At 36.9% G+C, this 14,667-nt stretch overlaps 1 protein-coding gene across 3 annotated transcripts in view; it reads right to left on the bottom strand.

The window, feature by feature from the left end:
* Window positions 1-14,396, bottom strand: part of CEP85L (centrosomal protein 85 like) — a 142,556-nt gene extending 128,160 nt beyond the window's left edge. Inside the window, exon 1 of one of the 3 annotated variants that reach the window (XM_031964359.1) lies at window positions 14,010-14,396. In XM_031964359.1, coding sequence (XP_031820219.1) covers window positions 14,010-14,073 — 64 coding nt within the window. In that variant the 5' untranslated portion in view covers window positions 14,074-14,396. Of the gene's footprint in view, window positions 1-5,355; window positions 5,675-14,009 lie in introns of those variants that run through there. The other 2 variants (XM_031964361.1, XM_031964360.1) reach the window with 2 other exon arrangements.
* Between the last annotated feature and the right edge of the window lie 271 nt (window positions 14,397-14,667).

The raw sequence follows: 14,667 nt of genomic DNA, 5'->3' as shown, positions 1-14,667 counted from the left end.
GGATTTTGTATTTAAACCTGGAGGTGACAAAGAAACAATGAGGTTTAAAATCACAAACTAGATTGTAAGGGACTAAGAAAAGAGCAAGAGGAAATTGGAAACACTTATAATAATCAATTTCTGGAAGGAATTAAACCACAAAGACATAGAGGAAAGTAGTCAACAGCAAAGGAAAGATCATGTGAGGGTTTTTTTCCCTACATTGGGAAAGGCAAGGGCATGTTTGTAGTTAATGGAGAAGGAGTAATAGGGAAAAATTGAAAATAAGTAGTCAGGAAGACCTGAGTTCAAATGTGACCTCAGACTCTTAACACTTCCTAGCTGTGTGACCCTGGGCAAGTCACTTAACCCCAATTGCCTCAGCCAAAAAAACAAAAAAGAGAGAGAAGAAGAAAAAGAAAATAAGTGAAATAAGTGATAAAGAGAAGATTACATAGATGGCAATTTTTTTTGTTTAAATTAAAGTTTTTTAAAAGTTCCGGGAGGGAGAGGGAGGACACTACTGGAGCCTTAATCCCCTGGACTGAATAGCTTCTCCTTGATTTTTTAGGGAAAGGACCACCCTAATCTATATTAAGTGGGGAACTTTGATAGATATTGATCCTATCTTACTAACAAAGAAAAAGACTGAAAATTTATGGACAAAAGAATAAAATGCTCAGATTAATTTGTAATAAAAATTTCTTAAATGTTCAAAAAAAATAAAAATAAATTAATTAAAGCTTTTTATTTTCAAAACACATGCATGAATAATTTTCAACATTCACTTTCAAAACCCTGCGTTCTAAATTTTTCCCTCCCTTCTGCCACTCCCTCCCCTAGATGCTATGTAATGCAATATAAATTAAACATGTGCAATTCTTCTAGACTTACTTCTACATTTATATGTTGCAAAAAAAAAAAAAAACTGATCAAAAAAGGAAAAAAATGAGAAAGAAAACAAAATGCAAGCAAACAACAATAAAAAGACTGAAAATATAATTGTGATTCATACTCAGTCCCCACAGTACTCTCTCTGGGTGCGGATGGCTCTTTCCATTCAAAGGAATCCTGAATCATCCCTTTGTTGTAGAGAGCCATATTCATAAGAACTGATCACTGTATAATCTTGCAGTTGCCATCTATAATGATCTCCTGGCTCTGCTCATTTCACTCAGCATCAGTTCCTGTAAGTCTCTCCAGGCCTCTCTGAAATCATCCTGTTGACCATTTCTTAGGGGACAATAATATCCTATAATATTCATATATCATAACGTATTCAACCATTCTACAATTGATGGATATCCATTCCAATTACCAGTTTCTTGTCGCTACAAAAAGGGCTGCCACAAACATTTTTGCACATGTGGGTGCTTTCCCCTTTTTAATGATCCTCTTTGGGATACAGACCTAGTAATATTATTGGTTGATCAAAGGGTATGCAGTTGATAGTTCTATGGGCATAGTTCCAACTGGCTCTACAGAATAGTTGGATCAGTTCACAACTCCACCAATAATGTATTAGTGAGCCAGAAATCTTTTGAAAGATAGGATGGAAGAGGATCACTACAAGAGGTTAGAAGGGGTTTGCCTTGGTAAGGAGTAAAGTCATCTTATCACATGGTTCCCCATTCGCACCGGTCAAGAGGAGGGTGGCAGAAGACACGGGAGTGATAAGGAACAGAGAGAAGCAGTAGCTCACAATGAATGACCTCAATTTTTCATGTAAAATATGAAGCAAGTTTCTCATCTGAGAAGGCAGGGAGAGGAGAGCTACAAAAGGTTTGAGGAGAAATGAAAAGGAGTGGAAGAGGCAATGTGATGCAGAGACTAGGTGATGGCAAGGCACCAAAAGCTGGCCTTGAGTTTCACGTGAAGAATTCACAATGGCCGTTCTCTTTGGCAAAAGTTCTATTTATTTAGGGAAGACAGAGTAGACAAAATGAAGGATTACCACTAGACACCAGGAATGGTAAATATGAAAGAGTGGGAGAGCATATGAAAGACAAGTTTCCGAATAAAAATTAAAAGGGCACATCCCATGAGGCTGGGGCATGCCCTTAGCTGCCCAGCTAAATTCTGAAAGGGACTGAGAGCCCTAAAAGAGTTAGTTAATTATAAGTGGAATTGGGATTATGAAGCATGATGGGATTAGAGGAGATATTACATGGCATGGGGGAAAGAGAAAGGGGAAAGCCACCCAGAGGCAGAGTACCATGGTGGACTGGAGGACAGCAATCATGGGATGGCCCACAAGTAGATTTTATAGGGAAAATTAAATCCCAGGGACATGACTGGGACATGGCAAGAACCCTACAGAGGGTGGGTCTCAAGGGTTTAACATAACTTGGATTTCAGACCGGAGGCCTTCCCCAAAGGGTGGGACCATGGAACTACACAAATCTTTATCAGTGCCTTCTTGAAGCTTGCCTCAGGGATTAATTTTTATCAATTCCTCTGCTAACCACACACTGCTTAGTGCCCTCCTCCTATTGAGTATATACTTTATATAGATAGATAGATAGATAGATAGATAGATATAGATAGATATAGATATAGATATACACACGTTATTTGTATTTAATTTTTTGCACGATGTCTCCCCATTAGACTGTGGTTTATGTAATGTGAAAGCTTATGTGATATGTGAAGTGCCAGAAAGTAGAAAGTATTTGTCTTTTACTTTTCTTTGTATCCCCAAGTGATTAATCCCAGGATTAATTGGGTGACAAATTTTCCCAAAATAGAAAAAAAAAATCGTTTCCAGTAAAATCTTCTATACAAAGAAAAAAAGACTTACACTGTGAAATATATTATACTAATGAAATGAAGTTTCAGAAAAGGAAAAGCTTTCTTTGCAGACAAAGCAATTGAGACTGAAGACACCAGAAATATTATCTAAAGCCTGTGCTGGAGAGTAGGAGTATGACCACTTGCTATTAAATTTGTTATTCCAAAAGCACATAAGAATAAAAGATTTTCATTGACTTTCCTCCTAAGTTGTGTGTATAATAAACTAGAAAGTAATACAGTGATATAAACTTTAACCACTTAATTTTAAATTCAAAGATCTAACAGTTCCAATTGATCAATGATGGACAGAAGCAGCTACACCCAAAGAAAGAACACTGGGAAATGAATGTAAACTGTTTGCATTTTTGTTTTTCTTCCCAGATTATTTTTACCTTCTGAATCCAATTCTTCCTATGCAACAAGAGAACTGTTTGATTCTACACACATATATTGTATCTAGGAAATACTGTGACATATTTAACATGTATAGGACTGCTTGCCATCTGGGGGAAGGGATGGAGGGAGGGAGGGGAAAAGTCGGAACAGAAGTGAGTGCAAGGGATAATGTTGTAAAAAATTACCCAGGTATATGTTCTGTCAATAAAAAGTTATAATTATAAAAAAAAAAATTAACTGCAGTACTTTTGACTTTTATAGTTGATGACATCTATCAAGCAACAAATATTTAACGAATTCCTACTATGTATGTGTAAGGTATTGGGATACTTTATTAAGGGTACAAAGGAATATAATTTTAAAAATTTTTATGGATAGTTTTTGTATCATCTTTATTTCCCAATGTATACCACCTTTCCCCCTGAGCTATTCTTTATAGCAAAGAATTAAAAAGAAGAGAAAACTACAGTTCAGTAAAACTAACATCAGGAAAAACTTTATTATCATGCACACTTCATCTCTACCTCTGTAAAGAATGTAGGAAGAGGAGATAAAGAAAGTATAGGTGTTGGAGCAGCTAGATGGTGCAGTGGGTAGAGTACCAGCCCTGAAATCAGGAGGCCCCGAGTTCAAATCCAACCGACACTTAACACTTCCTAGATGTTTGCCTGGGCAAGTCACTTAACCCCAATTGCCTCGGGGGGGGGAAGGGGGGGGGGGGAGAAGCATAGGTGTTTTCTTTGTGGCCAAATTGTTATTATTTTTATTATTTGTCCTTGTTCTAGAAGAGGACCAAGACATCAGGAAGGTAATGTCATGACTTGCAAATAAATTGCATTTAATTGAGGGAGGACAGTGCAATGTCACAAACCTCACTCTCCTTCAGAGCCATCTGGCTCCTGTGGCATATAATTAGGATTACTGGAGATGGCCCCAGATGTGGCCAAACACCACAATTATAATTATATCATTTGTGGATTTTGTGTAGTTTATTGTTGTTAGCATATTATTTTGCTGGTTCTGCAGATTTAACTCTGTCCTCATATCATAGAAGTCTTCTCTTAAGTTTCTGATGATCATTCTTACAAGATAATAAATGTAAAAGGAATAGAATATCACTGCATCATTAATTAACAATGAATTTATATCTGTATTTCAAATTTACAATACACGGGTAGACATGAACTAATACAACAATGACTATAGCATAAATACAATTTTTTTTACGGAATCTAAGCCTAGGGCACCTAGATAGCATAATGAATAGATTAGCCACCTTGGAGTCAAGAGGACCCCAGTTCAAAATCTAGCCTCAGACATCCTGGCCAAGTGTTAAACCATTCCAATTGCCTTATTTAAAAAAAAAAAAAAAAAAAAAAATCTTGAGCTAGATTATAATGACCAAGCTATATTCAAAAGACACCAGAACGAAAACATCTCCCTTCATGCTTTGCAAAGACTGGAGACTATATGTATGTTAACACTGCATATTTCAATTCAAGTAATATATTGGTTAATATTACTGAATTTCTTTTTTCTTCTGTTTTTTTATCTTTGTTACAAGAAATACAAAGGAGAGGGAAAATATATACAGAAACAAAGGTCACATTAAAAACAAAATTAAAAATTTTATAGGGTCATGTTTACTTTTTAAATATTTGAAAAAAGTAAGTTCAAATGCATTCATAAAATATTTCTTCCTAAAATCATCCTCCATCCCTTAAAATAAAGTGACCCTTTTTTAACTACCACAAGTTTTTTTAAGTTATATTTTGCCAAGAATAAAACTTTTTTACAATTAACTAATCAAAATAATAGTAATCAACTTTGCTGTGAAGTTAAGTATTCTATATATTCATAATATTTTTTCATCTTAATGTCTCGCACCATTTTGCACTTTCATGATAAAGGGGGATTATTAACTTGAGCTCCATGAACTTTTAATAAATAGCTTTAAAATTGTTTTCAAGAGAATTTTAGATTTTCTTTATAATTGTATGTATTTTATTTTATGCATTTAAAAATATCCAGACTTTACCAAACTACCAAAGGAATCCATGATGCAAAAAAATGTTAAGAATCTCTAGTCTTAAGTGAATTATAGTTCAGTCAGGAAAATTTCTATACTGTACATTTTTCCTGTACTTTTATATTCACAATATACTAATAAAGGAGACATCGACTCACCATTTATTGCCTTGTTTCAACAGATTCACATACCTTCCATTATTCAAGCCAAGAAGTTGCTGAATTCCAATTACTAATGGATAAAATTTAGTTCCAGAATAGTAAGGACTTTGACACCCACCACCCCCACCCCCTAACCCCCACCATGAAAGAACATATACAATTATCCCTGCTTAGGCTAAATTGAGTTATACTTTATTGTTACCATAGTACTTTTGGGTCCCTCTAATTTAGAATCATAGCAGAGAAGTTTATTCTGTGATGTAATCATTCTAGTTATCACCTATAATTATGATATCACTACAACGCTAACATTCATACACCAACTAGTTAAGACATTTTAAGTAGATCTAAAGCTTGATGCTAGTAAATGAATAATAGTCGTTAGGCTCAAATCAATTTTTCTGTACCACACTATTCTGGCCCTCTTGGAATGGATGTTATCATACCTTGAAATGTTTTTTAGTTTTAGAATAAAGTAGTTATTTAAGAGATTAACTAAGTTTAATTAGTTATGCAATTAAAGTCATAAATTTGACAAAATCTATTCAGAAAGTACTTGTATAGCAGTGGAAGGAGCACAGAAATCAGAGATGGGTCTGAATTTTGATACTGACATTTTTACTACCTTTGAGATCTTGCACAAATTACCCCATTCTAGGCTTCAGTTTTCTCATCTGTAGAATAAATGGGTTGAAAAAAATGCCTACAAAGGTCTCTTTCAACTCTGAATCTATCATTCTTCCTATCTCTTTACTAGATAATTTTAAAGTTCGGAATTACTTGAGTAAACTCAAAATACAATAAAACTATCTCTTACTGACTTTAACTTCTTAAAATCTGTTATATGTAACAAATCATGAATAAAAAGATGTATTTTATCTTTGCAGAAGGATTTAAAAAAACAATATTCACTTTTTCTCAGCCTAATTGAGTGTTTTTCTGCAAAACTGCTGAGAAGCTGGTGGGAAGGGCAAAAAGAAAAAAATGTTTTAGAGATTTCAGAAGGTCAAAATTTTCCATATTATTTTAGATACTATTCACATATTTTCATCTCTTCTTCCCCTAAATGAAACTAGTTTCCTTTGATTTTAGACTACTAGCTCTATCCTTTGTTCTCCTTTAAGTCTACTTATCGCTGAAAAATAGTGACCAAATTTTAAAATATTTCAAATTTAGAATGAACTGATTTATTTTTTAAAAGATTACATGTTTGCTTTTTCAAGTTTAAAAAGTTAGAGTAAAACGTAATAACTACCAAGTACAAAAAAAGAATAATTTTAAACTCTTACTTATTAGAAATAGATACTGAATCTATGGATCTGTGGCCCCGTGGTTTGTCAGTACAGGGAAGTAGACAGTAAGGAAACTCTTTTCCAATACTGGTCTAGCTCCTTCTCTGGAGCAGTCTTGTTGCATTAGTTTTGTTTGTACAAAACCTTTTTAACTTAATATAATCAAAATTATCTATCTGGTGTTCTATTGAACATCAGTCCTGCTGAGTTGCTGGACACCCTAGAAAGCTAACTGACCAGCCCACAGCCTCACAGTCAACAGATTCCTCTTCCCAAGGTCTTCCTGACTACAAAGCTGCCATCCACTAGGCCATAAACCCCATTTCTTTTAAATAAGTGAATGTTAAAAACAGAGCTACTGCATATACAATTGCTCCTTGAATGTAAGCAGAGATGAGAACTGTACAAATTACTTGTTAACTTCAACAAACAATCCATTGAAAATGACAAGTATTCAACAAGTAATCCACCTCCTCGAGGAAAAATTTTAGTGATATAATGGCAGAAAGGGGGCAAAGAGTGCCAAGAATTGTAGAATTCTTATACTATCTACAAATGCCAATCCTGGCTTGAACTTTTTGTCCAATGACCAACAAGTCGAAATATTATCAGAACTGAATCATCTTCACTGACATCCTTATGCTAAGTAAAACCAGAAGATAAAGAAGTTGCAATTAAGTAGACTATTTCTCCCAGGAGGAAAGAATAAAGGAGTTTCATACTATACCCAAATGTAAAAAAAAGAAAAAAAGTAGGTCTCAAGTTAATATACATTATATAAAGCAGAGGTCATCAAAACCATTTGGTACTGACTAAGAAATAGCCAGTCATCTTAGTGGAATAGGTTAGGTTCACAGGACAAAATAGTCAATAATTATAGCAATCTAATGTTTGACAAACTCAAAGACCCCAGCTTTTGGGATAAGAATTCTCTATTTGACAAAAACCGCTGGGAAAATTGGAAACTAATTTCAAAGAAATTAGGGCTAGACCCACACCTAACAGCACATACCAAGATAAAATCTAAATGAATTCATGATTTAGACATAAATAGTGGTATTATAAGCAAATTAGAAGAACATAAGATAGTTTACATCTCAGATCTGTGGAGAAAGAAGGAATCTGTGTCCAAAGAACTGGAACTCATAACTGAACACCAGACAGATAAATTTGATTATATTAAGTTAAAAAGATTTTGTATAAACAAAATTAATGAAGACCAGATTAAAAGAGAAGCAATAAATTGGGAAATCATTTTTACATTTAAGCACCCTGATAAAGACCTCATTTTTAAAATATATAGAGAATTGACTCAAATTTATAAGAATTCAAGCCATTCTCCAAATGATAAATGGTCAAAAAATGAATAATTTTTAGATGAAGAAATTAAACCATTTCTAATCACATGAGAAAGTACTTTAATCACTATTGATCAGAGAAATATAAATTAAGACAACTCTGAGACATATATGAACTGATGCTAAGTGAAATGAGCAGAAGCAGGAGATCATTATACACAGCAACAAAAAGACTATACAATGATCAATTTTGATGGACATGACTCTCATGTCCAACAATGAGATGATTCAAACTAGTTCCAATTGTTCAATGATGAAGAAAGCCTGCGGGAACTGAACGTGGACCACAACGTAGCATTTTCACATTTTCTGATCTTTGTTTGCATTTTGTTTACCTTCTCAGGTTTTTTTTTCCTTATGTATACATATATTGTATTTAACATATATTTTAACATATTTAATATGTATTGGACTACCTGCCATCTAGGAGAGAGGGTGGAGGGAGGGAAAAATTTGGAACAGAAAGTTTTCTAAGGATCAGTTTTGAAACATTACCCATGGAAAAGTTTTAATTAAAAAAAACTGTGATAATCAATAACAGTAACAAAAAATAATAAAGACAACTCTTGAGATATCACTACACACCTCTCAGATTGGCTAAGATGACAGGAAAAGATAATGACGAATGTTGAAAGGGGTGTGGGAAAACTGGGACACTAATACATTGTTGGTGGAACTGTTAAGGGATCCAGCCATTCTGAAAAGTAATTTAGAACTATGTTCAAAAAGTTATCAAACTGTGCATACCCTTTGATCCAGGAATGTTTCTTTTGAGCAAGCAAATACTATAGCACTCAAAAGACCTATTGAAACAAAACTGTTAACTCAAAAAAATGGCAAAAGGACAAAAGTAGAGACATTTGATAACTTTCTTTTCTTTGGGATGGTTAACATAAGGAGACTAAAAAAAGAAGAGCATGATTTTCTTGATAACCAGAACATAGCAGCCAAAGAAAACACTAATTTAAAGTACAACCTAATTTATAAAACACAATCTAGAAAATAGCATAACTCTGGAAAGTAGTTAAGATGGAAATGAGCCTTCTAACAACTTATAACAAAATGCAATGAAGTCAAATCATAGGCATGCCTGCAGATTATTTGTAGATTAAACCAAAAGAATTGTAGATTTGCCAGTTATTTCAGTGCCACTCTATTATCATCAAACTTTGATTATGGAACCACTTCATTATTGTCATGATACAGAATATACTACTATGTAAAGAAACAGCGAAAGCAATTTTTAAAAAAGGCAACATGCTGGATCTAATTAAATACACATGGAATAAAACATTTACAAACAGGAAGCTACACACTAAACACTTAAAAAAAAAAAAAACCCTCAGGCAACTAGTTGGTGTGGTGGATTAGAGAACCAGCCCTGAAATCAGGAGGACCAGAGTTCATATCTGGTCTCAGACACTTAAAACTTCCTATCTGTGTGACCCTGGACAAATCACTTAACCCCGATTGCCTCAAGGGGAAAAAAAAAAGTCAGTTGCTTAATTAAACTCTATTCACTCTAAAAGTTACATTTCCAATACCCCAGCGGGAAAAATTCCAAAAGAAAGGAAAAAATAATGGGCACTACTTATATCAAAAAATAAATAAATAGCCAAATAAGTAGCCATTGCCTACACATAAAAGCTACTTTCTCATTTCTATTAAACTGTTATGAGAAAGGTACATGCAATCATCTACTGTGTTCTTAATTAAAATATAATGAAATGAAAGGACAAGCTCTTGAAGGTGTTATACAACTAAGAGGACTATAAAAGATATCACTGTTGGGACAACTAGAGGGTACAGTGGACAGAGCACTAGCCCTGAAGTCAGGAGGATCTGAGTTCAAATCCAGCTTCAAACACTTAACACTTCCTAGCTATGTGACCGTGGGCAAATCACTTAACCCCAATTACCTCAGGGAAAAAAAAAGAATGTCACTGTCTACTGATTTTGTAAAAGAATTTTGACAGTTAAACAAAATGCAACCTTGGAAATTCCCAGACAAGATGCCTTTCTTCTCACACTTATATAAATCAGTCATATTCAATAAGTGTTTATTAAATACTTACTACATATCATGTACTGTGCTAAGCCTTTGAGGATTCAAAAAGAGACAAAAAAACAGTCCTTTCCCTTAATCTTATGAGGACAGGCAAGAAAGAAATTCATACAAATAAGTTTTATAAGATAAAAAAGAAATAAATAAAATAGGGCAGACACTAGAATTCAGAGGGATTAGGAAAAGGCTTCCCATAGAAAATGGGATTTTAATTGGGCCTTAAAAAAAGACAGTAGACAGATATGAGGAAGAAGAGTATTCCAGGTATGGAGGACACTCTGTGACATGAATAGTTCGAGAATGTAACCTGTGAGTACAATCTGAATGAGGTTCTAGCAAAGAAGACAAATTACAGAAGATAATAAATGCAATTGCAGAGGTAACTCTGTTCAATATGTAAAACAATGCCATTCCTCTTTTTTTTTGTTGTTGTTGTGAAAAAATTTTCTTTTAAAATGTAAATTATGTTAACATGAGAAGTTTCTTACTATTATTTCTAATTTTTAGTATAATAAATATTAATAGATATAACAAACAAAAATTTTAGGTTCCTCAATTTTTAAAAATATAAAGGTATACAGGGGGAAAAAGTTCAGAATGTTGTACACCACAATATATATTTTTTAATTTTCACTGTACTAATCAGTTATGATGTTTTTCCTCTTCTTTTTCTTTTCTTTCTTTTTTTTTTGTCATGTATTTGTTGCATGGGATGGCTGTCTGGGAGAAGAGGGGAAGGAAAACTACAGTGATATAAAAACAAAACACAACAATAAAAATTTATTTTTAAAGTAATGGTTTGAAGGTATCTTAAGACCAATTAAATAATAAATAAATATATAATGATAACAAATAAATAAATGAATTCTAATTCCTTTCCAGTTATAAATCTTCAAATTCTCTAAGATGTACACAGAATGAGTAGAGATTGAGTGAGTGATGAAACTGTGGCACTAAAAAAGTATCAAAGCACTACACTCTCTCAGGACAAATATTAATCTTGAAAATATAGCTAAATATTTATGATAAAACAGCAACCTTCACAACATGTTACTAAGATGCTACACCTCTAATTGAATCAATGCTTCATTTCAACAGTTTTTTACCAGTAACATGTGTGTGTGTGTCCAAGAAAGGAAAAGAGAGAAAAAAGACAAAGACATAAATTGGTTAAAAAAAAAAAAAAGCAAGCATTTTAACAGTTAATATTAATCTAATGTTAGCTTGGACAGTCTAATATATGTCACCGACATATTAAATGAAGTACATGAAGTAATTTCAGGGAACAATCTAGAATATTCCACCAGAATAGCCTTATTTTTAATCTTATCTTCCCCATTCCCTTTTGTCTTATACTTTTTTACTTTCATAGTTTAATATTACTTAGCCTCACAGCTGGCATTCAAAACTAAAGACACTACTAACTGATATGTTGTAATAAAATCATATTTGGAGAACACTTTTTAAAAAGACTGTCTTTAAAACTTTAGAAAAACAGATATTTGCTCTAAATTGTCAGTACTAAAAATGTCCTACGTGGATCAATACTGAGACCATATTTTGACCTTCACCAGCTGTTCCTGTTTTTAAAGCCATATTTTATTTTTAAAACCAAAAATGCTTTCAAGGAAGAATCTATAAAGATTTTCCTCTTAATAGAGGATTGAAAAAATATACAATCATCTTATTACTTACAACTATTTTCTATATTATCTTATAATGCAGTCTAGATTTTACCTAGCTAAGATGTTTTCTCAACATAATTAAGGAACAATTTAATTCACTGGAATATCAATTCAAACCCTGAATTATATATATACATTTACCAAAGTTAAAACATTTACATTTCATTTTATCATCATTAGTGCCCTTATTTGAAAAATGGAGAAAATAATACTTTATACAACTCACTTCCGGGATTCATTCTGAGAAAATAGTTTTTTTAAGTCCCAAAAGTCATAATGCAGTTTTGGGACAACCTAAATAGAAATATGAGTAACTGATACTCATACGTTAGAATCCATCTCTGGCATATGCCAAGGGCAATTATAAGCTGATAGCATTTTAAAAGGGCATCATTAAAATCAATCACTTCCTTTATTCTCCCACATCTCATAAAATGCATTATCCTCTTACCCCCTTTACCCTAGCAGTTCCCTGGTAGAAAACAATTTTTAAATGGACACAATACCTTTATGAATCTATACATACAACAAACATAAAATCTCTCCCTCCCCCAAGTAATTATAAGAAGTATACCAGATGACATCAATCTCTGGAAGTAAATTTGCTATAGATAACTACCATTACTATTTACAGATTAACAGAATTTTCTAATACTAGATAGACACATTTCAAAAGATTGTTTTAAAAAAATTTCCAGGAATCTCAACTATAATCTACATCAGAACAAAAACATCAACTTAGGTAAAACGATTATTTCATCCATATATTTTTTGTCAGTAAAACCAACAAAAGTAAAGCTTCTGGTTGTTCCAATTATTTAAAAATGAATGTTCAAAACATTAAAGGCATATACTGATTTCAAAACTTTTCTAGTAGTTAATAGGTATATCTGTAAGAAAAAAAAGCTACAATCCAAATTTCTGACCTAATTTATACTTATTTGAGGCTCTGATTTAAATGTCATTCTGGATTAAATGAGATGGTAGATTTAGTTTTGGCATTTAACAAAGTGAAGCAAATACTTGGGGTTTTATTTTGTAAATATAATAAACTTTAAGAAATCTCAGTGCAAATGCTAACCTGCAGGGGGCAAGAGAACGAATCTATTCTCTACAGCACCTCTGGACCAAAGTCTTCTTTTGATTGCTTGCCCAAATGTAAAAGGGACTTTTTGGCTGGCTAACTCCAACCTGGACCACAGAAAAATTCAATGTCACGAGTGACAAAAGCAGAAAGGAAACGGTAAACCTGTACCTACGCAATCACCTAACAGTTCCTCCAGGCAAGCCGTGAGCATGCAAGGTATTAGACTCCTTAATTACCCATCCCGGAGGGATGCAAAGGGAGAACCCAAGGGCTAGGTTCAAAGTCAGAGGCTCTTAAGGCCCCAGGACTCCCCTTCGCAGTCCCTTAAACTTGAGGAAAAGAGAGGGAGGAAAAGCGCTTCTCAGATCGAGTTCCACGTTCCTGCAAATGCAGGCACCGAGGGCTGCCTCGCCCGCCCCAGAAACAAACCCTCGAAATAGCGGTTTTTTCTCGCCGCCTCCTCCCGACAGAAGGAGGCTCTAATTATCGCTCGGGCCCGTTCCCGACCGGGAGAGAAGCCGGGAGAACCCGCCCCCCTAAGGCGCAGGGGCGACGTTACTTCCTCTAACTGGGGGCGGCTAGAGAAGCTCGGGAGCACTTTCTGCCGCCCCCCCCCCGCAAAAAAAGGAACCCCTCCCACAAAGAGCCACACTATTAACTGCATTTCCTGGTCCCCTCCGCACTGCAGTAGCCTTGGAGCCGAGCCCTTCCCCCGGCTTCCAGGCGGGGAGCCGGAGGCACCCCGATTCCTCTCCCTCCCAATCCTTCGTGGGGGAGGATCGTTTCTTAAATCTACACCGCAACAAGGCGAAGAGGGGCAACAAAGGCTGCGCCCAAACCGGGAGGCCCCGCCTGGAGTCGAGATTGCGGGGCGTCTGGAGATTTGGGGGGAGCAGGCGGCAGCCTCAGAGACGGGGGCGGGGATCCTGGGGTCGGGGGAAGGCAGAGCAACTCCGGGGGCCCCGCCAGATGTCACTCGCGCAGCCTCAAGCCGACAAGAGGAGGGGGGAAGAGAAAAGGGGGATGGAGAGGACCGGGGTGAAGCGTGAGAAAGAGCGGGCGGGGACACAGCCCCAGTCGGGCCGGGCAGGGCAGCCGCACCGGGTGGGTCTCTCCCGCAACCCCGGGCCCGGGCCTGGCCCTTCTTGGCCCCTCGCTTCTTACCCGTGGGGTAGCTGCGGGCTCCGCCGGGGCCGCCGGGCTCCAAGGACAGGAATCGCCCCCACATGGCCGGCGGGCCAGGGACGGCGGCCCCTCGGCCCCTCTCCGGTCCTTCCAAAGCTGCTCTACGAGGCGGCAGAAACTTGTGCTGAAAAGAAGTAGGCGCAGAAGCCGGAGCCGCAGCGGCGGCGACAGGGACGGCTAGCGCTGTACGGTTCGGCAGCTCGTCTGCTCAGCGTCGGGTAGGGAGCAGCAGCCGCGGGGCTGCAGCCCGGGTCGGGGTCGGGAGCAGGGCGCCGGCTGCCATGGCCCCGCTCTGGGCGACTGGGGATCGGGGGCCCGGCTTCCTGCGGCCAGATCCGCAGCTAGGTCTGAAGTTGGCGGCGGCGGCGGCGGCGGCGGCGGCGGCGGCTTCTCTCCACCTCCTATTCCTCCGTTCTCCGCCCGTCAGAGGCCGGCAGGGGCGGGGCGCGGCGAGGCGGGGCCAGCAGTCCTTACATAATCCGCCGAGCGCCGGCCGGGCTGGGAGGAGGTAAATGGAGGAGCTGCTGCGCAACTAGCGGTCCAACCCGGCAAGAGAAGATGGAAGCTAGACTCCCGAGACTCCCGAGGGCCCGCGGCCTCAACCCACCAACCGAGCCCCTTGCGGGGGCGTTTACAG

This window comes from Sarcophilus harrisii, chromosome 4 (genome assembly GCF_902635505.1).
Source record: "Sarcophilus harrisii chromosome 4, mSarHar1.11, whole genome shotgun sequence".
Classification (NCBI taxonomy): Eukaryota; Metazoa; Chordata; class Mammalia; order Dasyuromorphia; family Dasyuridae; genus Sarcophilus; species Sarcophilus harrisii.
This window is presented reverse-complemented; position numbering and strand designations above follow the sequence as displayed.